The sequence below is a fragment of the Notolabrus celidotus genome, chromosome 4 (genome assembly GCF_009762535.1).
Source record: "Notolabrus celidotus isolate fNotCel1 chromosome 4, fNotCel1.pri, whole genome shotgun sequence".
Classification (NCBI taxonomy): Eukaryota; Metazoa; Chordata; class Actinopteri; order Labriformes; family Labridae; genus Notolabrus; species Notolabrus celidotus.
This window is the reverse complement of record NC_048275.1, coordinates 35366931-35389019: the sequence shown is the minus strand read 5'-3', so window position 1 is coordinate 35389019 and position 22089 is coordinate 35366931. Positions and strand designations below refer to the sequence as shown.

Below are 22089 nucleotides of genomic sequence, written 5' to 3'. Positions count from 1 at the left end.
TCTTTTGTTGGCATTTGTAAATTATGTTTGAGCTTTGTAACACTTCCCTTCTCACCTCAGTAGAGCCGAAGCGTGTTTACTTCTTGTTGACATGTTTAAGTACCCTTTAACTTTCTTTAAGTAGAGTTACATAGAATGTTGTGCGCATGAGTTGGAGAAATGGCAGATATGGAGATGTCAAGGCGCACAGATAAAAGCTAATTTAAAAACAAAAACATCCCTTTATTTCTTTATTACTAACAAAAAGACCCTTTGTGCTGTCAGCTCACACTGCAGATTTGACCCTCTCTCATTCTCTTTGTTTGGGAGCCTCATGCGTAATTGCCCTCGTTCAGCTCCCGGAGCCCTGCGCCCTAACGCATTCAGCAAATGGTTTTCCGGTTGTATGGTATTAGAATATATATTTTGAAAGACAAACTTCAGATTTTTTTTGGTCCAACAGAGAAAAGTTATTCTTATAACAGCTTCCTGTAGCACTTAAGACAGTCACAACCATAAAGAGCCTGGGTTATTTGATGCCAACTGGATCATATCGCGCCATATCTTAAAATATAAACTGCGCAATACGCATACACATTTGTGTACAACAAAACATATCGGAGATGTATTTCAACTTTGTTTTAGAAGCAAGTTACAGTGACCACTGTGTAAACTTCATGACAAGTAACAATGTTTCGAGTTCTTAAAGTGCGGCTCTATAAGTTTCCATTATTGATTTTAATTCGATAAAACTTTGTGAAAGCAGCTCTGCACCCTCTGCTTCAAGGATTCTTTACAGGACGAGACAACAATGATATTTAAATGTTTCTAATGAGCTTGCCTATGAAAAATGCGAGCAACAACCTAATTTAAAGGCCTTGTCTGCGTCTGATTAACAAAGAGACATTTATATTGTTGAAAAAACGCAGTGCTGACTGGCTCGGAGTTATTTCAATGGAGCCATCTGCTCTGCTGTACCAAGTTCATTCTTACAATGATGTGGTACACCGGTGTTTGGTTTTGGATGATACATTTTTTTGTGTCAAAAGAAGGAATATACTGCACATCTATAAAATGTACTATTTCTTTAGTTTATGTGCCATTTTATGTTTTTGTTTACTTGGACACTCGGTTTTGTACCTCGGTAAAAATTAAATGTCAAAAACAGAGCTCAGCTTGAAGTCTCCAAACAAAGCTGTAAAATATTAATCAGACATCATCGTGTTCTCTCTGAACCTGTGACAATGTTAAGCTCCACGAAGGGATTTTCCACCAATGCCTCCAGCATATTCTCTAAGATATAAAGCAAATACTGCACGACTAATAGATGTTCATTCTTTATAATGAACATTAAACCAGACGTGTATAATAACAGTTAACTTGCAGTGTTCAGAAATAAATATTAAAATATGGTTCAGATGCAGCCTGTTACAAATTAATGAGCGATAGTTGCAGCCCTCCAGAAAGGCTTGATGTTACTCATACTCTAAAGTGAACTGATTGTTGAATGGTACTTCACCAAAGACAAAATTACAAAAAATAAACAAGGAAATTCTGCCCTGTAAAGAATGAATGAGGGGGGACAGGGGCGAAAGACGCGCTACCTGGAAGCTGATTGGTCACTTGACAGGCGCTGTTGATTCAGGCGTGCGCCAGAAGATAAGATAAAGGCTCTATAAAATAGCAGAGATGCTCATCCATCCCTCACTGTCAACGCCTCAAACACGACCTCTAGTACCTCCATCTCCAACAGAGGATTAACAAGGACAACTGGCAGGATCCTCATCCAGGTATCACCTGTTCAGTAAGTAATGTCTCCATCCAGCTGAAGTCTTTTATTATTCCATCATTTCAGATTAGAAGTTAAAGCCAGGCGTGTGACATGCTCTCCATCTTTAATACCCAGACGTGTGGATAGACATTCAAATACTGGATAAATCAAACATGTCAGGACAGTGCTGGATTCATGTGCTACAGGTTAACATTTTAAATAAGGGCAGTGACTTTTTAGAGATTAGATATCTATTTACTCCATTCAAATAGCCTCACTGTTAACTGTATGTTGTATTTATGTTTGCGCATCACAGTTTAACTCTTGTTTTTTTGGCACAGGATGTCTCAACTACTGTGCGCCCGCAGTGACCTGCGCACATCCATGGATTCAATGACGCTCAGAGAGGTTTCTGATCCCAGCCCCGTGAACGCAGCTGGTGAGGACTGCTGTGAAAAACTGGCACGGAATCCCCTGACTGTTTTCAGGATGACAGACTTGTCCTTAAAGAATGCAAAACACATGGCCACGTGCACGAGGTCTGGGCATCGCGGTAGGCGCAGAGCAAAGGCCAACGACAGAGAGCGCCACAGGATGCACAACCTGAACTCCGCTCTGGATGTGCTCAGGAGCATCCTGCCGGCGATGCCTGAAGACGCGAAGCTCACCAAGATCGAAACTCTGCGCTTTGCACACAACTACATCTGGGCTCTGAGCGCAATATTACGCATGACAGACCAACGTGGACTGACGTCGGAATACCCTCAGCTGAGATCTGATATTAGCAGACCATCAAGTGTTTCGTCTTCAGAGAGAGATTTGACTTCACCAGTGGAGTCTGTCTCCTCCGCTGACTTTGAAATATCCGCTCATGAAGTGAACTGTGAGATTTCAGCGAGAGTTCAGTCCTGTGTTATGCCTATTACCTTTTATTTCAAATCATTCCCTGCTTAAAATACAAAAAGTTGGATGACAAATGATTTAACATATCTATATTTTTATTAAGGGAAGGGTTTTTGACTTAACACAAATACCTGCCACATGAACACTGCTGCCCTCTAAGGGTTAAACATGAGCAGATTGGTGCACTTACAGTTTCAGTCTCTATATTTATTTTGTAATTCATTATCAAAGATGAAATGTCAAATAACACTTTTCATTATTTTTGTAACAGTACTGTTTAAAAATGCTTTCCAAAGTTATAATTCAATGCGTCGTATTTTCATTGCCTGTGATGTGATGCCATGTTGCACTTATTTCAGCAGATAAATGACAGCATCATTAAAACATTGTGACACAAGGATTTAGGTAATTCTATTTTTTTAAATTAAATTATTTGGCAACCGTACTTGAGTGTTTTTCTTTTTACATTTTTGTTCATAATATTTTAATTTAATAAAACATGTTGATGGATACACTTTTCTGGGTTAAAATGTCATCAGTCTGTTTCTGTCTTTCATAATTCAAAGAGCAAACTGAGCGAGTACAAACACAACCACAGGAGCCCCAATGCGAATAGAAAATTGCTTTTTAAGTAGAAAAAAAGAATGCCATCATCTCGTAGTAGTCACAGATTTTCTCCCCTACTTTCCAAAGATAATGTGCAAATCAAGCGTTTAAAAAATGTGGTTCATGACTGTCCTACTTACAAGAGACTGCTCTGACACAGCATGCTAAAGAAGAACATTGATAAGAGTAGCAAGAGCCAAATATTGCGTTGTCTTGGATGACGTCAGTGTCCTTTCTTGGCATGCAGTCCAAAGCCGAGCTCAGTGGTCGCTCTACTTGGGGAAGACGGTGACGACGTCGTAGCCCTCGGGCGGAGTCACTCTTTCGCGTGCGTGCTTCTCACAATAAATCTGCTCCTCCACAAAGAAATGTCCCTTCTGTTTCAGGTTGACGTTGCAGTCTGTGCAGGTGTAGCACTCCGGGTGACGGAACTTGTCTCTGAGCTTCACCACCATCCCCCTGAGGAAGAGATATAAGAGTTACATTACACTTCAGTCCAATCTACTCTGTACAAACTTAGATTTCATGGACAATAGTGTTGTTATGACAAACAAAGAACATCAAATTGTCACCAAAAACACATGAGGACCATGAAACAACATTTCCAGAGCCTTCATTCTGTTGGAACTGTTCTGGGCTGTGCATGCATAACCATAACAGAACCAGTCAGAGCTCATGGATCATAATTAAAGGGTTCCTCACTGGACTTGACATGAGAGATACACTGTCTGCAGAAAACATCTGACATCAGTAAGTAAGTTTCATTTTAAGGGATACTGAATCCGTAAAACTAGAATCAAACCATTCAATTACAAAAATGTGTAGAAGAAGTTTTTGGGGACATCCACTAATATCACTGAATTCTCAGGCAACAGCAGCAGGACTTAACGCACCACCAAATAAAACCACAAGGTGGAGACACATTCATGTGTCTTCTGTCATCACATGTCACAAAGGGAAGCAAAAGCAAAACTATAAATAAGAAAGATACTGAATCCAGACCTTTGCTTAAGCTTACACTTTTAATATGCAAACCCAAAATGATCATAAAGGCTGATTTTGATGTTTTGCAAATCTTTAAAGAGTAGGCTTCAAACTTTCCTTTTTGATAAAGCTTATGGTTAGAGCTGGATCAGGCTTGGACCAGCACTTAGTTATGCTGCTGTAGGCTTAGACTCCCGGGGGAACTGACACACTGGGATCCTACTTCACCCCCTTCCACCCAACCCCCCCATCACTTACTTTAACTCTGCCTGTCCCATTAAAGTTACTAACCATAGACCTTTCTGGAGTCCCTGAGCTCCCTTGTCTCGTAGGTTCCTCTGAGCTGCCGTAGACGTCCTCCTGCTGTGGACATTCCAGACTCAAGCTGATACGGACGTGCTGGACTCCAGCAGCAACTGCTGCTACTACTCATCTCATCACTATCACCGCTCCCTCTCTCTCTTATTCTCCTCTATCCCTCTTTCCAGACCCAACTCGGTCAAGGCAGATGTGTGTCTAACATGAGTCTGGTCCTGCTGGAGGTTTCTGCCTGTTAAAGGAAGTTTGTCCTTGCCGCTGTAACTTGCTAAATACTGCGAGGTGCAATGCTCATGGTGGATTAAGGTGGGGTAAGACTGAGTCTTATCCTGTCTTGAATTTGGGTCTCTGTTCATAATTTGACATAGAGTGGTCTAGACCTGCTCTGTTTGTAAAATCGTCTTGAGATAACGTTTGTTGTGATTTGGCGCTATACAAATGAAGATTGATTGATTGATTGATTAATGCCTATATTTATTTGAAACTGTTGAAGGACAACATATTAAATGTTGAAACTGAAAAACAAATGCTCATCTTAAATTTTAAGCCAGCATGTTTCAGAACAGTTGGGACAGGGGCGTGTCTACCGTCGTGTTGTATCATCTCTCCTGTAAACGTTAGTGAACTCAGGACAACAGTTTCTAGAGATTTGAAAGTGAAATGTTGTCCCAAGATTTCTGCTGCAGGGTCGCTTTTGTTGTACTTTTTGTTTCATAATGTTGCAAACACTGCAGGCACCTGGACTCTTCTACTACAGAGCCATGCTGTTGTAATGCGTGCAGAATGTTCTCTGGACCTTTTAATGAGATTTTGTTCTGTAGGTGAGGAAACACCCACATTTGTTTGCTATTCAATGCTGAGGACATTACTCTGACACTTCTTGACCACACAGTCTCTCACATCCTCTTCTGGTTTTCCCTTTGAGCTAGTCAGCCTCTCAATAATGTCTCTGTGTTATACAAGTCATGTGACTAACCTGTTGCAAGTTAAACTAAAGTGTTTGGAGATGTTCCTCCAGGTTTTCTTTTTTAAGCACAACCCATTTTTCTGAAATGTCTTGCTGGCATCAAATTCAACATTAGCATCTATTTTTTATAAAACAAATAAACAAAATGTCTTTGCACTATTTTCAATCAAACATTAGGTTTAAATGATAATAAAAACAGATTTAGATGTTTTACTAACATCCTCCAAACTTCTTTTAGAGTTAGGGTACATGCCACAGATGCACCTCCTCAGACCTGTTCACTGAAAGATCATGAAGTACTCACACAATCCCAGATCCACATTTGTCACAGCTGGGCAGCTTGTCTATGTTCCCCACAGATGATCCGACCTTTGTTGCAGGGGCTTTCACACTCCTAAACCCTGATGGTTTATCACCGTCACCTGCAGCCGTCAGACAGACACACAGATATTAATAACATATACTTTCCCCTGCAGAAACTCTCCCAAGACACCAGAGAACTCTGACTGCATGTATGGAGTGGTAGACCCATGATATCCTGAATTCTGCTGTGTTACTGCAGATTCTTTCCTAAGACTTTAACTTGTATAGAAACTTCATCACCAAGTAGTTTTATTGAAACCCTGCACGGATCATGTCCGAAAGAAAACAATTCTACTGCTTCAGCTTCACAACTGAAGTGACTGGGAATTAAACACCAAATATCTACGACTCTTGTGTTCAACAAGAATAAGTTCAAAGTTTTAGACCTAACTCACAACCCTCCCAGGAGCTCCTGAACACATTTGTGTTTTCATACATGTAAATAAGATTTACCGTGCTTTCTATCTGTCAAATATCAAAGTTACACACTGAATATATTAAATTCCACTAAATTAAAGTACGACTGCAAAGTTACGCTTAAAAAGTAATGTTTTCCAGATGAGGTGGGCACCTGTTGTTATATCTTTTAGTTGACTTTTTTATGGACTGATTTGTGATATAAAATACCTTTTTATTATTTGATTTATTAATTCTTCTTTCCAATGTATGGAATCTACTTATATAACTTTTGCATTATTAAATCTGCTATTATTAAATTATTTTGATTTATTAATTTAACTTTTATTTTTTTAATTTTCATATATTTATTTTGTATGTATTTTATGGAAGAGGATAAGGCCCACTGGAAAAAAAATTAAGGTGCAACATTTTTTAAAGTCAGAATTCTGATCCTCTTCTGTAGTATTTATTGATCAATTTTCTGAATTAATTTATGTATTTATTTTTACATTTTGGACTTTCTTTTTTATTTTTAATGAAACATTTGTGTTTTAGATCAGCCTCGGAGTCTAATGGCAACATTGCTGTGTTGTGTTGGCTGAGTCTAATAAAAAAGTTAAAAAAGAAATCTTCACAATATTATTGATTTGTCAGATGTTTGCCTATATGTTACAACCAAAACCAATGTCCTCAAGGGCCTCAACTTTGGCACCACAGTAGGGATGGGTACCGAATTCGGTACTTTTATAGGTACCGACCGAATTCCGTCGGTACTACCGAGTACCGACTCAAGTAAAATCAAACGGTACCATATTTCGGTACCTGAACGCATCCCTGTGACTGTGAGGGAGTGGAAGAGGAGGCGAGTTTCCATACTTTCGCCCTGTAATAAAGTCAGAGACTGAACGGGTGGACGTCTCTGCTCTCTGCATCTGCGCGGGAGCGCGCCAAACAGAGCCTGCAGCTGACGGGCGCGCGCACTCACCGCGACGCAGAACTTCATGGAGGATTAAGTTTATTTTATGCAGTCTATGGTTGAGACTGACCCTCTGGCTCTGACTACCTAACCCCGTTTATACCCCGTTCCTGTGTGTGTGAATGCCCAACAAGTAAGTTGTGTGTCCTGTTATTATAAAGAGACGGAGAACTGACTCTTTCCCGTCCGCAGGCATTCACGTGTGTTCATTGATAAACTCCAGAAAGAGCAAGTAAACGCCACGAGCACGTGTCAACTAATATATATAATCACCTATATAATCCTGTTTCTGTTCATTCATGTTAAATTGAATAAAAATGTTAAATTAAACAAATTTGAGATTTTTTTTAAAATTAATATTTATTACTACTTAAAAACACAAAAGTACCGAAAATTGGTACCGTTGAGTACCGGTACCGATTCCCAGGTACCGGGTATCTGTACCGTATGGGTTCAAATATGAAAGGTACCCATCCCTACACCACAGGGACCTGGGTCTTAATTTAGTCATTAAAGAAGCTCCCTGCTAAGAGGGAGGTACAGGTACAGGTACAGGTACAGGAGCTGTTGTTTTCTAACATGTCCGCTGACTTCTTTTGTCATTTCACAGTTTCTTAATCTGCAATAGATTTGCAGACACCAAAGAGCTGGAGGCACATTTGAGTTCACTTGTCTAATATTAAAGTGAAATAGTAAGCAGAACTGTTCCTCCATGCCATACATTGAGAGAGAACTTCAGATGTGTACCTGTCTCAAGAATCTCCTGCAGCACTTTAAAGGAAGCGGACTGTCGAGGAGGTTCATCGGACTCTTGGTTCTCCTGCAGCAGCTTGTAAACCTCAGAGTCTTCTGGGACATGTGGATGCTTGCCTGTTTGTGATGGATCTGTTGGGTCTCTGTAAAGAGAAGGTGAACACTTTAATCTTTTAGCAGGAGTGACATGCTGCAGGAACCTCTAAACATACTGGGAACACAATCACCCTGAATACATCCCAGATCTGTCCGTTTTTGCATCTCAGACCTACCCAGCAGGGATGCATGGAGCGACTCATGGGGAGCAGCCAGGAGAGAGGAAAGGAGAGAATGTGTTAAAGACATGAGATGTCCTCATGCATAGTTTGAAGACCCAGAAGACTTTAACATGCAAAGGACAATAATGCATGCACAGAAGAGTACGGAGGAGTATTAGGGCCAGAGACCAGGATGAAAAAAGGAGAGGAGAAATTGTTCTTTTTAATATTAGCTTTGAGAATTAAGCAGACATTTTATTGAAAAAAAAGAAATGAAATGTCGTGAAAAATGTTGAAATTCTATGTTGAGAAAAAAGTGGAGTAGTGCTGTGTTCATCCCTGATTGTTGTCTAAAAGGCATTAATTAATATATATTTTCTGATCCTTTAAACGATACTTATTCCTATTCTTATGCCTTGTACAAAGAGAGCACAGTTTACTAAAGTCAAATTCCTTGTGTGTTCAAGCATACTTGGCGAATAAAGCTGATTCTGATTCTGATAAAGCTGATTCTGACGTTACAAACAGCCACAGTTAGATGGGTCTGTGCCCGGTCCCTCTCCTCTGCTGATGTGATTCTCTGCATGCAGGCACGGTTATCAAACTGGGAGGATCTGCCCACTGATCTCAGAATGAGCTAATATGAAGATCGGTGGTAAAAAAGCCAAAAAGGAAGACTAACATAGACACACAACTTCTGTTGAAGTGTTTGTGAACGATTGATTGTCACCGGGCTGTCGTGATGTGCTCATATAAACCTGATCAGTGTTTGATGACAGACTGTGTATACAGGCAGATAACAGGTTCCATTTCTTCATGCTCACCATGTGTTCTGATAATGTATTGGATTTCTACTCACAAGTTAATTGAATCAAAGAGCAGGGGGAGATAATGTTTACCAGCGAGCGTGCTAGGAGCACTTTGACCTGGAAACAGTTTAATGCAGAAGTGTTCCATCGCCTCTGAGCAACTGTTTAGACTTTTCTCAAGACATTCCAACTTTTTCTGGAAGTTCATTATGAAAGAATTATTCCTCCTCTAATTATTGTTTTCTCATCTCTGGACCTGAAACTCCTCTGGGAGAGTGCTCTGGTCTGCAGTTAAAGAAATAACACTTTTTAGAATACAAGAATGCTGAAAAATGATCAGTCATCTTATTGATATCAGCCATCAGGAGCAGGTTATCATTGGTTATTGGTACCAGCTCAATAAAAACTATACTGTGCATCACCAGAACCAAGAGCATGAGACGGAAAAACAGTGCAGAGGAACTAAAATCAGACACATACATCAGGAGAAAGGAAGTAAATCAGCATCATCAGATTCTGATTTCAAATGTCTTTGGATGTCTAGCTCTGAATATAAGGGCTCTGAAATTATGCAGCTGAATTTTTTTGCCTCTGTATTCAACTCTTGAATACTCAATTTTTTAGTGTTTAAAAATTCCGAATGAAAATATTCAGACCCAGAATACAATGTTTGAAATTCAGATTCAACGTCCAGGAACCGAAGTAACAACAATCGAACCTACATTAAGTCCCTGATGTTGAAACTGAATTTTAAGCATTGTATTTTGCGATATCATTTCAGTAAATCAATATTCAGCGCCAGAAACTCTAAGGTATTTTAAATTGTAAGTTTGATGGAACTTATTTACTTTCACTCAGGAGAAAGCTTTTGTTTAGTAGCTGAAAGCAAAATTTAAATATGATTTCTGATTTAATTACATAATGAAATAAATGAAGAGTTCATTTGCAAAAACAGAAAAACTCAGTTTTTAATTTTTTTTTAAAATGTTTCAAAAATCATATTTTTTGTATTACTAGCTTCAGGTATTATCAACCAAATGAAGTTGGGTGTCTTTAACTAAGTACATTTAACATTACTAATTAGAGGTATCTTAAAAAATGAAATTTATTTAAAATATATATTAAAAGAAATGTGTTTCTGAAAATGTATAAAAACAGTTATCTGTTATCAAAAATTAACTCTTCAAATGTACATAAAAAAATGCATTTTCTTCTGCGTTTTTTTCATGTTATTTATGTCACAGCATTCATAAATGTATTTTTTATTACTCCAATAATATTTGTATTAATTACATTTGATTTATTAATTCAACTTTTAATTATTTATTTATTTATTTTGCAGGTATTTCTTTATTTAAAAAAAAAATCACTTTTCTGTATTTTCACTTTATCTCTATGAACTTTCTTTTATTTATTTCTTTAATGAAATATTTGAGCATGAGAAGTGGGCATCTGCCTAATAACTGCATTGTTGTTTTGTGTTGTGTTGGCTGAATCTAACAAAAGAGTTCCCCCCTTAAAAATGTCACAATATTATTATTATTATTATTATTCAGATGTTGGCCGACATGAACACAAAACAAATCTATCAAGACTGACTGTTCAGGTTTACTTTGTAATGAAATGAAAACCAAAGCCAGTCCTTAAATCCTTCTTAACCAGACTACGGTTACCACAGTAAGAGAACTGATACAGGTGAAAACACATCTCACATCAAAACACTTCTAGCGCCCCCCTCGTCAGATTCAGTCTGGACTTGGATGGAACTAAAAGTATCATCGTGTTAGGATTCACTCACTTGGTGTTGGGCTCATCAGCTGTAGTCATGGTCTTAACTTCATCCAAAGCTGAGTTAAAGTTCTGGATGTTTTCGTTGGAGTAGAGACCGGACGGGTTGTTGTACTGGCTGGTCACAACTTTGGAGCCAAAACCAGCGAACGGCAGAGCACTCCTGTTGTGGGTGGAGCCTATGTGTTTCACCTCCTGTAAAAATGAATGTGACAGTTTATTATGAGCAACAAAGGGAGGAGGTGTGTGAAGGTATATGAGGATCGTGAAAAAGTGCAAAGGTCTGTGCTGTCTGAAACATGCAACACTCAAAGTGCCAAATCCGTGCGATGGTAGCAACTCGTGACATCTGTGGATCGATTGTTTTGTAGCTTGTAAATATAAAAACATGCAGCTATCATTGATGGTAGATCGTTTGAAATTGTTGCTTTGGCCACTAAGACTTGGAACATATTTATTCGGGCTGTCAAAGTTAACACTCTAACGCACATTCCTTTTGATGCCACTAGTTTTTGTTGACACCTGCATGTTTTCTGTTATTATGACCCTCAGCCTGCCTCATGGGAAACAAGGAACATGTGCAGCTGTAATGTTGTGAAGGGCAAGCAGAAACACACATCATTGAGCAAACATGGATAAAGAAACTGGTCTTTTGAATGGCAAGTTTAGCCTCAAAGCCCTGCCAGAGTGCCAGAGCCCTTACCAAGTGTTAAGTTGGACAGTACATGGTGTTAATATTACAACACCAACTCCATTAGAGTCAGGACGCTGAGCAAATATTGATAAAAACAGAATTTGTTGGTTTGCAAATCCTTCAAAGCCTATACCTAATTAGAAACAGGACCTGATCTTCAATAGTCATGACTCTGTACTCTGTCGTGGAAATCACTACATTAAAAACAGACATGACTCTGTGGTGGAAATCATGGCATGGACTCAAAATTACTTCTAAAAACCATTGTCTGTGAACACAGTTTGTTACTGCATCCACAAAAGCAGGTTCAAGCTGAACCATGCGAAGAGGAAACCATATAAACATGATCTAGAAACAACTGCAACTTCTTTGAGCCCAAGCCTGTTTAAAATAGACGGAGGCGATGTGGAAAACTGTCCTGTGGTCTGATGAATCAAATTTGACATTCTTTTAGGAAACTAGGGACGCCACATCCTCCGCTCAAAAGAAAAGAGGGCCTTTCACCCGACTTTGCATCAGCACACACTTCAAAAGCCAGCATCCCTGATGGTGTAGATATGCATAAGTGTCCATGGCTTGTATAGCGAACACATCTACCATTAATGCTGAACAATATATACAGGTTTCTTATTACAGTTATTCTTATTAAGAGTCCAGGTGCTAAACTGGCCTGCAGTCCTGACTTGCCACCCATTCAAAACATTTGGAGCATCATGAAACTAAAAATACAACAAAGGAGACCCTGAACTGTTAAGCAGCTGAAATCCTCTACCATGCAAGACTGGGACAGCATTTCACTTTAAAGTCCAGAAACTGGTCTCCTGGGTTTACCAACGTTTACAGAATGTTGTTAAAGGAAAAGCTGATGAACACAACGGTAAACATGTCTCTGTAACAACTGTTTAAAACGTGTTGCTGGCATCAAATTGAAAATGAGCAGATATTTGTCAGTCCCTCCAGGAAGTTGCGATTTCGCGATTGCAACTTTTTCACGGCCCTACAATTTTATACAATCACCGCAACTTTCCCGCAAATTTGACCAATTAAATCAACCTCAGCACCTGTACGTCATCGGTTTCATCATCAATTTCACTTCCTTGGAACATAAACGTAAGTCCTCACTTGATCGGCACTTCTCAACAACAAAACACGCACAGAGAACGGGGGAAGAGAGGGGACAGCAGGCAGGACAAGTGACCATGACAACGTTGTTATTTATAGATTGAGGGGCTCAGTGTTAGCTTGGTCTCTACCTGCAGCAGGTGTGCTTTATGAACCAGCTCTCCTCACCTCCATGCATCTGTCTCATCTTCATTGATGATTTTTACCCCCGGTGTGCGTTAGTGACAAAGACACAACCGGGGGAGGTCTGTTTACTATTTGACGTTTGACGTTGTTGCCACTATTACCGTAAAAATCTCCGGTCTACAGCTTGATTTAATCCAGTTTGTTGAAACATCAGACACATTCAGTAAGTTTGGATCAACTCCTCGTCATCAAAGATGCAGATGCATTTCAGAGTGCCGTGAACTGACTGTCAAGTGCCTCTGTCGCTGCGAGGTGCATTCAGGGACCGTCGTAAATGTGCAATACAGTCCTTTCATGGCATTTTTCTGTGAAACAAGAGAATCAAAATACAATCACAGTGGTCACATCAAGAATGTTTTCTAAAAACAACTGTAATTTAGCATATTTACTTGCCCCTGAGATGTTATTGGGGGAAAAAAAGCAAAACAAAATCGCAACTTTCACCGCAATTTTTTCAAAAAGCTGTCGCGAAATCAGGCTTTTTGGGCCGCAACAATCACAAAAAGATCCCGCGAAATCCTGGAAGGACTGATTTGTCATAAAACAATATTTTTTTTGTGTTTCAACATTTGATATATTGCTTTGCACTATTTTTAAATGAATAAAGACTTAAAGTGATTTGCAAACCATCGAAATCTGTTTGTATGATCATTTTATATTCAGGTCAACATGACCGTCTATTGTTTCTAGTTGGGCTTCACTTCGACATGTTATGCTATCAGCATGTATTTTGAGCATGCAGTACCTTTGTGGTCACTCTGGTAGCTGTATTTTTTCATTATTTTGGATTGTTGCAATTATTAGAGCCATACATTTGCATAAAACAAGCACTGCCACGTTAATAAGAGCATGTGAATCTAAAAAATATCTCTTTGAAGTACTTTCAGAATGGATGAAACACGTGTGATTAATATGCGATGAATGTCAAGTTTACTGCGGACCATCATGTGATCAGTAACCATTAAAACATACTGATTGTTTGACAGCCGTTATACTACTAGAGAGCAGGCTTATTTGCTTGTTTCCACTTTAAGTTTGACCTGGAGTCACACATTATTTATCAAGCTAATGCATGACTATGTTTGTCTTTAATACAGCCAGCAGTCTGTGGACACATCACGACACCAGCATGCTGTCAATGTGGGCACACAAAAACCTCCAAACGTTCTTACACTCTCCACTCGGGACGCAGACACGCCTTCAGATTTAGATCATGCTTCAAACAGCTGAAAGTGAAGGGAGTTATACTTCCTATTCTCCTGAAGCAAGAAAACAAACACCAAGAGATTTATATGCTGACATGAGTAATAATCTACAAAGTTAGAGTAATGGTTTAAAGAACAGTGATCACAGTGACTGACGCCTGAAACACACTTTATACGACATCTGTGACTCTGAGACACACAGGGAGCTGGGGCACGTCCCTCCGTTTCCTACACGTAATCATACTTAGGCCTCAACATTCAACTCAGCGGGCAGGAAGTGAGGCATGCTCTTGGCTGATAAACTACCATCTCCTAGGAAACCTGTTTGGAAGTAAACAATGACTTCATCGTTGGTAGTACTGAGAGAAGAAACAGAGAAAGAGAAGAGACGGCGCAGGCTTCCAGAAACTTCATACTGCGTGTTCGTTGATCTAAATGATAGGGTTTGAAGAGTTATTTCAAGAGTTCACTCGTACAGCTCTGATGCTGAGACAGAAGACACATACCTTGGGCTCTGATGCAAGGTTCATCTTGTACGGATGTGTCTTCCCTTCCTCAGACGAGAGTGGTGACCACATTTTAGATTCTGACCTAGAAAATGAACAAAGGACAAGAAACCTTAAAAATACTGATGAAAACACAAAATATGAAACACTTTAAACATGAAGGGTTTGTGGGTTAGATGTTTTTATGCTGACGTCTTTAAATGCAAAAGTCTTGTGTTTGGCTGTTCACAGTTTACCCCACCCTGCCTTTAATATCACTCTTCATTTGTTTCAACATGCCTCTGAGTCAATTTCAACATCCCTTCTGCATGAAATCATCTTCTATCAGGAAGTTGTAACGCAAGGCATCGACACGACACGACACTGACTTTAAGTCAGGTCACAATACATACACATCTTAATCCCAGGGTTACAGTAAAGAAAGACAGACTGGCCCTTAAAAAAGCACCACCACATCATCGCTGCCTGAACACCTGGACTTGAGCACAGCTGTCTCATATGACTCAGTGTGATTCAGACCTTCGGCGGGGCAGATCAGACCGACACATGTTTCTACGTCTCACCTGTCGATTGAGAGCACCATCTCCTCTATGCAGCCCTTGATCTTGTTCTGTGCCTCCAAGTGAGTCATGCTCTCTGTTGGTTCTCCATCAATAGCCAAGATCATGTCTCCAATACACAGGTTGGCCTGGGCAGATTTGCTCCCAGGGCTGACCTGCGTCACAAGAGAGAGGAGATATGAAACACAGGAAACTTTATGGACTTCATCTGAGCTGAAGTTATCTGGACTGACTGTGGCCCGGAGGATAGAGATCACAATCCACAATATTGACTTTTAAAGCTGCCCCTGTGCAAATGTTAAAATGTCCTAATGTCAACAAAGCATATGTTAAGGATAGATAGATAGATAGATAGATAGATAGATAGATAGATAGATAGATAGATAGATAGATAGATAGATAGATAGTTATTATTATTGTTATTATTAATATTGTTATTATTATTATTGTTGTTATTATTATTATTATTGTTATTTTTATTATCATTATTATCTTTATTTTTCATGTTTTCTTTCTTCTATACAACACTAAAAAAAGTTTAGTTTAATATTGATCTTATTCTGCAATTGTTTGTTATTTTGTGTTTTATTTCTATTTAAGCTTTAGCAATGATTATGTATGTTTCCCATGCTAATAAAAACCTTTGAATTGAATTGAATTGGACAGACAGACAGACAGACAGACAAGACAGATAGATAGAAAAAGACAGAGATAGAAAGACAAAGAGATATATAGAAAGACAGACACAGACAGATGGACAGACAGACAGACAGATAGACACAGACAGACAGATAGACACAGATAGACACAGACAGACAGATAGACATAGACAGACAGACAGACAGACAGACAGACACAGACAGACAGACAGAGACAGACAGACAGACAGACAGACAGACACAGACAGACAGACAGACAGACAGACAGACAGACAGACACAGACAGACAGACAGACAGACAGACAGACAGACAGACACAGAGACAGACAGACAGACAGACAGACAGACAGACAGACAAATAGATAGACAAAGAGATGATGGAAAGACAGGTAGGAAGACAGACAGATAAATACACAGATAGAAAAAGACAGAGACTGAAAGACAGACAGACAGACAGACAGACGTACAGACAGACAGATAGACATAGACAGACAGACAGACAGACAGACAGACACAGACAGACAGACAGAGACAGACAGACAGACAGACAGACAGACAGACAGACAGACAGACAGACAGATAGACAGACAGATAAATAGACAAAGAGATGATGGAAAGACAGGTAGGAAGACAGACAGACAGACAGACAGATAGACAGATAGATACACAGATAGAAAAAGACAGAGATAGAAAGACAGAAAGACAGACGACAGATATACAGACAGATAAATAGACAAAGAGATAGATAAAAAGACAGACAGATAGAAAAAGACAGAGATAGAAAGACAAAGAGATCGATAGAAAGACAGACGGAAGTACAGATAGACAGACAGATAAATAGACAAAGAGATGATAGAAAGACAGGTAGACAGACAGACACACAGACAGACAGACAGACAGACAGACAGCACATTCTTCCATCCAAACATTAAGTGTGTGTTGTTTGACATGATCACCTATAAAGACAGTCAAAGCCACGTGTAGAGCTGTGTTTCAGTCATCTCTTCAGCTCTTCAGGAGTTACACTAAATTCTACTGAAGGCCTGAAGAGAGAGACACTCTGCCACTCTTCAGGAATGTCTTATCACTTTTCCATGGGTGGAGCAGGCAGGCACATTTACAACAGGAACTCCACACTCTCCACTCAGATAAAGTACACTACACGGTGAATATTACTCAGGGGGGGTCAGACTGTGTGTTTAATGCACGATGATCATGTTGAAGTCATGACACTAGGATTTTTAGAATTAAACAATAAGATGACTAATTGTGAATCTGTATAATAATGCTTAAAGTTGAATTTAATCACATTAAAAGCTTCATGTATCAGGAGAAGCAGTCAGCTGAACTTGGGTCTCTAACTGGGTCATAGTCTTGGCCTGTAGCGGTCGCGTCCTCCTCAGGTCTCCACAGGTAGAGGTGACCTCTCCCCCGGGACAAGCCCAGGTAAGGTTCCATTCGTGTAACAGGAGCAGTAAAACTTACCCTGGAAATAGTGAGTGGCTGCTCGAAGTCCTTTCCCCCGACCAGCCTGAACCCCCAGGGTCCAGGGCCCTGCATCACTACCCGGAGAGGCATGGCGTTAAAGTTGGTGAGCTCAAACACGAGTCTTCTTTTATTAAAGGTGTGTGGATATGAAGATCTGTCTCAAAGCACTAGTTCACCCCCTCCAGCAGCTGACATGAGAAGTGATCGATGAGCAGGGACAGGCTTTCTGCAGGGCAGCACTAAAGCAGGGGGTGGACCCTCAGGTTACAGCTCGGCGAATAGATGTATGCTGAAAAGTAAAAGTACAAAGATCGTGTACTGAAAGAATGGGCCACTCTGTGATTCAAATGTGGAGGAAGTTGACTTCTTTAGTGGTCATAGCGAGAACTGCAGCTCAACTAACTATGACCCACTTTGAAATGTAAACTATCTTAAAGTTTAAAGGCTTTAAAACAACAGAAAATAAATCCTCCTACTGAGCTTTCACAACTAAAGTGTTACTTTAGACCAGGGGTTACCAAAATGTTTTTTTTTCTTTTAAGTTATCTAAAAATAGTACATTTGACCCATTATAGTATAAAAATATCAACAAAATTAGTAGCTGAACTTGAAATAAAACCTTGAAAATAAAAAATGTAATGAATTGTCTGCCTTTCTTTAGGACTCCTAAGTTTAGGGTTAGTGAACAGTGAATTATCATAAGCATCAGTAGCAGCAGGTTAATTCATAACAGCACAGGAAACACAGACACATGCTCATATAGGTAGGGTCATTTTCTGCAGACCAGCTAAATTAAGCCATGTTAAATCACTTTGAGGGACAGTGGGGTCCTTGAGTCTTTGGTACCTGTATTTTGGGGGCCGCAGGCAGAACAATTTGGGAACCCCTGGTTTAGGTTACCATGAGTGTTCCCAGGTATAAAACAATAAGCCTATATTTGTGCTCTATATTCAGTGGTGGACAGTAACAAAGTAAATGTACTTAAGTACATGTTTTGAGTATCTGTACTTTACTTGAGTATGATTTTTTGGTGAACTTATTACTTTTACTACATTTAAAGACAAATATCATACTTTTGACTCCTCTACATTTCCATCAGTGCTCTAGTTACTCACTACTTTATCTTTGAAGTCAGCTGATGAGTCTTCTTTTCTGAAATCAGATCCCAAAGACCGTAAACTGTTGGTGTCCTTGTGTTTGGTTTGTCTCAGTGGTGTAGCTGTACCTGGGTTGAGCGTAGATCAAACGTTCTTCAGATCAGTGCGTTCATTTAGTCGTGGTGATGATGGCTATGACTGAGAAGGATGATGATTCTCTACCTGAGCACCACGGCCATATTTTAAACCCACGTTTGAGGTGTTTAAATGAAGAATGATTGTTTGTATTGTTGTAAATCTCTGATCTGTTTACCACACAAACTTCATCACAGCCTCCAAAACATCAGCATCTAACCTGAGAGAGCATGTGGAGGTCTGGAGCTAACACACTGCTTTGATTCCAGAGGAACATTGTAAACTTGTCTGTGCTTGTAGTAACTTAGTTTAGATTTCATGGTAGACTTTTTAGATATGAAATCATGTTTTCTAGATAAACAGAACAGAGCAGAATGTTCACCCATGCATTCTTGACTGACCTCATGCTTTGTGAAAATACGTTTAGAGATATTTTAAAAAGTACTTTGAATACTTCAATATTTTTAAAAGCAAGTACTCCAGGACTTTAACTCAAGTCATAATCTGACTGAGCAACTTTCACTTGTATTGGAGTAATGTTTGACCAGGAGGATCTATAATCTGACTTAAGTCATGAAGACGGGTACTTTGTCCACCACTGCCTATTTTACAAATTGAAATTAACTGGCAGACAGAATAGGGAAATATAGGGAAGAGATATTGTTGATGAAAAGTTGATTTGCAATATGAAAAAGACAGGATACCATAGGCCAACTGAAAATTAATCAACCAATTATTTTCAAGATTTCAAATAATTGAATCAGGGCACCAGTGTGTTATAACCCAGGTAAAATTATAACATATTACATAAACCCAGAGTAACATAACTCAACTCATTTTTTTTTTATAGCACCTTTAATACATTCAAGCGGGCAGCCAAATGTTCTTCACAAAAGAACAGAGACAGGAAACAACAGCAAAAGATAATATGATAAAACGAGGTAGAGCAATGTGATATTAAATATTTAAAAATGAAATAGAATAAATTGATTAAAATAAAATCATCAATTAGATAAAATCAAATAAATACCAGAAAAAAAGTTAACATACAATAATGTTAAAAAGAATATTGAATAAAAATTAAATAAATACAAATTATGCTAAAACAATGGTCATGATGGCAATAATTCAGTCCAGGGCTAAAAATAAATTGTTACAATTCAAAAGCCAGATAAAAAAGTTAAGTCTTACTTTTAAAAACACCCAGAGAGCTTGTTCTGCTAACCAGAGGAAGATATTTCCACATTTTTGGTGCATGAAAGCTCTCTGGCCAGCACCTGTGAGGGACACATGAGGAACATTTAAAAGGGAAGCTTTCGAAGAACATAAGCTCTTCAACTCATTTGAAAATATTATATAACAGTTTTAGAAACTGAATTTATTACATTTTCATGTGTCCTAGATGCAGCCTTTATGGTGGAAAAAAGCAAAACTTGGGTTTTATTGACAATGGTTCAAACAAGTTGTGTATTTAGACTTTACAGTGCAATTTATAGACTTTTCTATGTGTAATGATACTGTAATGATGTGTATAACATGCAGCTTAAATGGCTTTAAAAATATGTTTCTAGTATTAAATGCTTAAAAGTACATCAGAGTGATACCTCTTCCTGTTATGCTCCTCTACTGTCAGTGTTTGGTGAGAGGCTTGCACCGGTGCGTCACCGTGTTTCATACTAGTTTACCATTTATGGTAGAGCTACATCTCAGGATGTGGAATGTGCCGCTCCCAAAACCTGAATTCCTGCCAGAGGACCTTAGCTGTAAGGGGAGAAAAACGGCAAACCAACAAATAGACACACGTCCTCTGTGAGAGAACTTAGTCCCTGAAGGACTCTCGATGATGTGGGTTAAGTTGTAGAAACTAGAAGAAGAAGAAACCCTTAAAATGTGTATTACCAGAGCAAAAGTACATCTGCTAGTACCATCATCCTATCGTCTTTAAGTTTCTCTTTAATGATAAACTTTTTCTTAAAGGACAACAGAAAGATGACAGTATACTCCCTGACATTATGGAAGCTATCCCTCAAAAATTCCAGTCGTATTTCTCTCCTGTAGCAAAAACTGTCCAAGGTGTTTCATGAATGAATAAATATAGAGAAAGAAAAAAAAAAGTAGGGCTGCATGGACTGAGCACCTTTGCGCACGTGGGGGTGTGGTGCTGAAAGTGAATCCTGCAAATTGTCTTAAGCTTCCCCCAAATAATTAAGTATGTTTGTTTATGATTTAAGGCATCAATTATAAAAATGAACATTTTGGTATTCATTAAATGTAATGTAGTTGTATTTTATAATGTTTTTTTTTATCACCCAAGGCTATACAGTCATACATATACCCTACAAGCCTTTAATGAGCACTGGTTTAGTAAAATGCACCAGTAAAACAAAGATCATGTAGTACAGTATTTCTATTTTTGGAATGGAATGATTTTTATTTCCTGTGTACACAAGGAGGAAATTCAATAACGTTTAAATCCCCCTGTAAATTTCATAACCTCAATCATTGTCAGCATGATAGCACCTTTCTTTTGTTCTTACATGCTTATTTATTTCCATTATGCCCTACATGTGTCTTATTATTTATGTTTTGTCTCTGCCTAAAAATCAATAAAAAGAAAGTAAAAAAAAAAAGGTTTAAATCCCCAAAGATAAAGATAGATATGTGATGGCTAAATAATCTAAAGAATTACACTACCAGTCAAAAGTTTGGACACACCTTCTCATTCAATGGTTTTTATTCATGTTAATTATTTCCAACATTGTAGATTAATACTGAAGACATCAAAACTATGAAATAATCTGGTTTTGCCATAATCTGGATTACAACAGTAGTCAAAAAGGGTTACCCATTGTGTACTAACCCTACCTCTGAACAACACAACTGATGGTCTCAAACACATTAAGAAGGCAAGTCATTCTACAAATGAACTCTTGACAAGGCTCATGTTAATTAGAAACCATTCCAGGAGACCACTTCATGAAGCAGACTGAGAGAATACCAAGAGTGTGCAAAGCTGTCATGAAGGAAAAAGGGGGCTACTTTACAGAATCTAAAATATAAAACATATTCTGCTTTGTTTAACACTCTTTTGTTCATTCAATAATTCCATAAATGTTCTTTCATAGTTTTGATGTCTTCAGTATTAATCTACAGTGTTTACAATCATTAAAATAAATACAAACCCTTGAATGAGAAGGTGTTTCCTAACTTTTGACTGGCAGTGTATATTGCGCTTTTCCAAGTACTCAAATGACGCTTTACATGAAGTGCGAAAAATAAAATAAAGACCTCCAATGTCTGATGTAAATAATGTCACAGAGAAAAGCAGTGATTGCATCTCACACTGAATTGCACAGTCAGAATAAAAGCCACGTGTAGCTCATCACTGGTCATGCTGCTGTCAGTCTGTGAACATTTCAACATCACATCATGTGTGAGAGTGACCTTGAGTGTTCATCACATCTTGCAGTAAATGAAAACAGATGATCCATCACATGATTTCAATGATTTATTAAATATTGCATAATACCAAAGCCATTTTAATATTTTCAATGTAACAGCACT

At 38.7% G+C, this 22089-nt stretch overlaps 2 protein-coding genes across 2 annotated transcripts; one reads left to right on the top strand and one right to left on the bottom strand.

Annotated features, from left to right (window-relative positions):
- The first annotated feature begins 1463 nt into the window (after positions 1-1463).
- neurog3 (neurogenin 3) lies at positions 1464-3098 on the top strand. The gene is made up of 2 exons (XM_034682002.1): positions 1464-1783; positions 2092-3098. The coding sequence occupies exon 2, from the start codon at positions 2093-2095 to the stop codon at positions 2702-2704; it is 612 nt and encodes a 203-aa protein (XP_034537893.1). The 5' UTR covers positions 1464-1783; position 2092; the 3' UTR covers positions 2705-3098.
- On the bottom strand, positions 2731-17584 carry pdlim1 (PDZ and LIM domain 1 (elfin)). Its single transcript, XM_034682001.1, has 7 exons — positions 17291-17584; positions 15150-15301; positions 14587-14671; positions 10884-11068; positions 8014-8162; positions 5833-5950; positions 2731-3718 (listed from the first exon to the last, which is right to left on the bottom strand). The coding sequence occupies exons 1-7, from the start codon at positions 17381-17383 to the stop codon at positions 3532-3534; spliced, it is 969 nt and encodes a 322-aa protein (XP_034537892.1). The 5' UTR covers positions 17384-17584; the 3' UTR covers positions 2731-3531.
- Positions 17585-22089: the final 4505 nt, after the last annotated feature.

Excerpts from the sequence above, each read along its gene's own strand:
- neurog3 (XM_034682002.1), top strand. The coding sequence starts at position 2,093 with ATGTCTCAACTACTGTGCGCCCGCAGTGACCTGCGCACATCCATGGAT.
- pdlim1 (XM_034682001.1), bottom strand. The coding sequence starts at position 17,383 with ATGCCTCTCCGGGTAGTGATGCAGGGCCCTGGACCCTGGGGGTTCAGG. Across the intron at positions 15,302-17,290 it reads AGCCACTCACTATTTCCAGG|GTCAGCCCTGGGAGCAAATC; the intron begins GTAAGTTTTACT and ends CTTGTGACGCAG. Across the intron at positions 3,719-5,832 it reads AAATGTGGATCTGGGATTGT|GGGGATGGTGGTGAAGCTCA; the intron begins GTGAGTACTTCA and ends TCTCTTCCTCAG.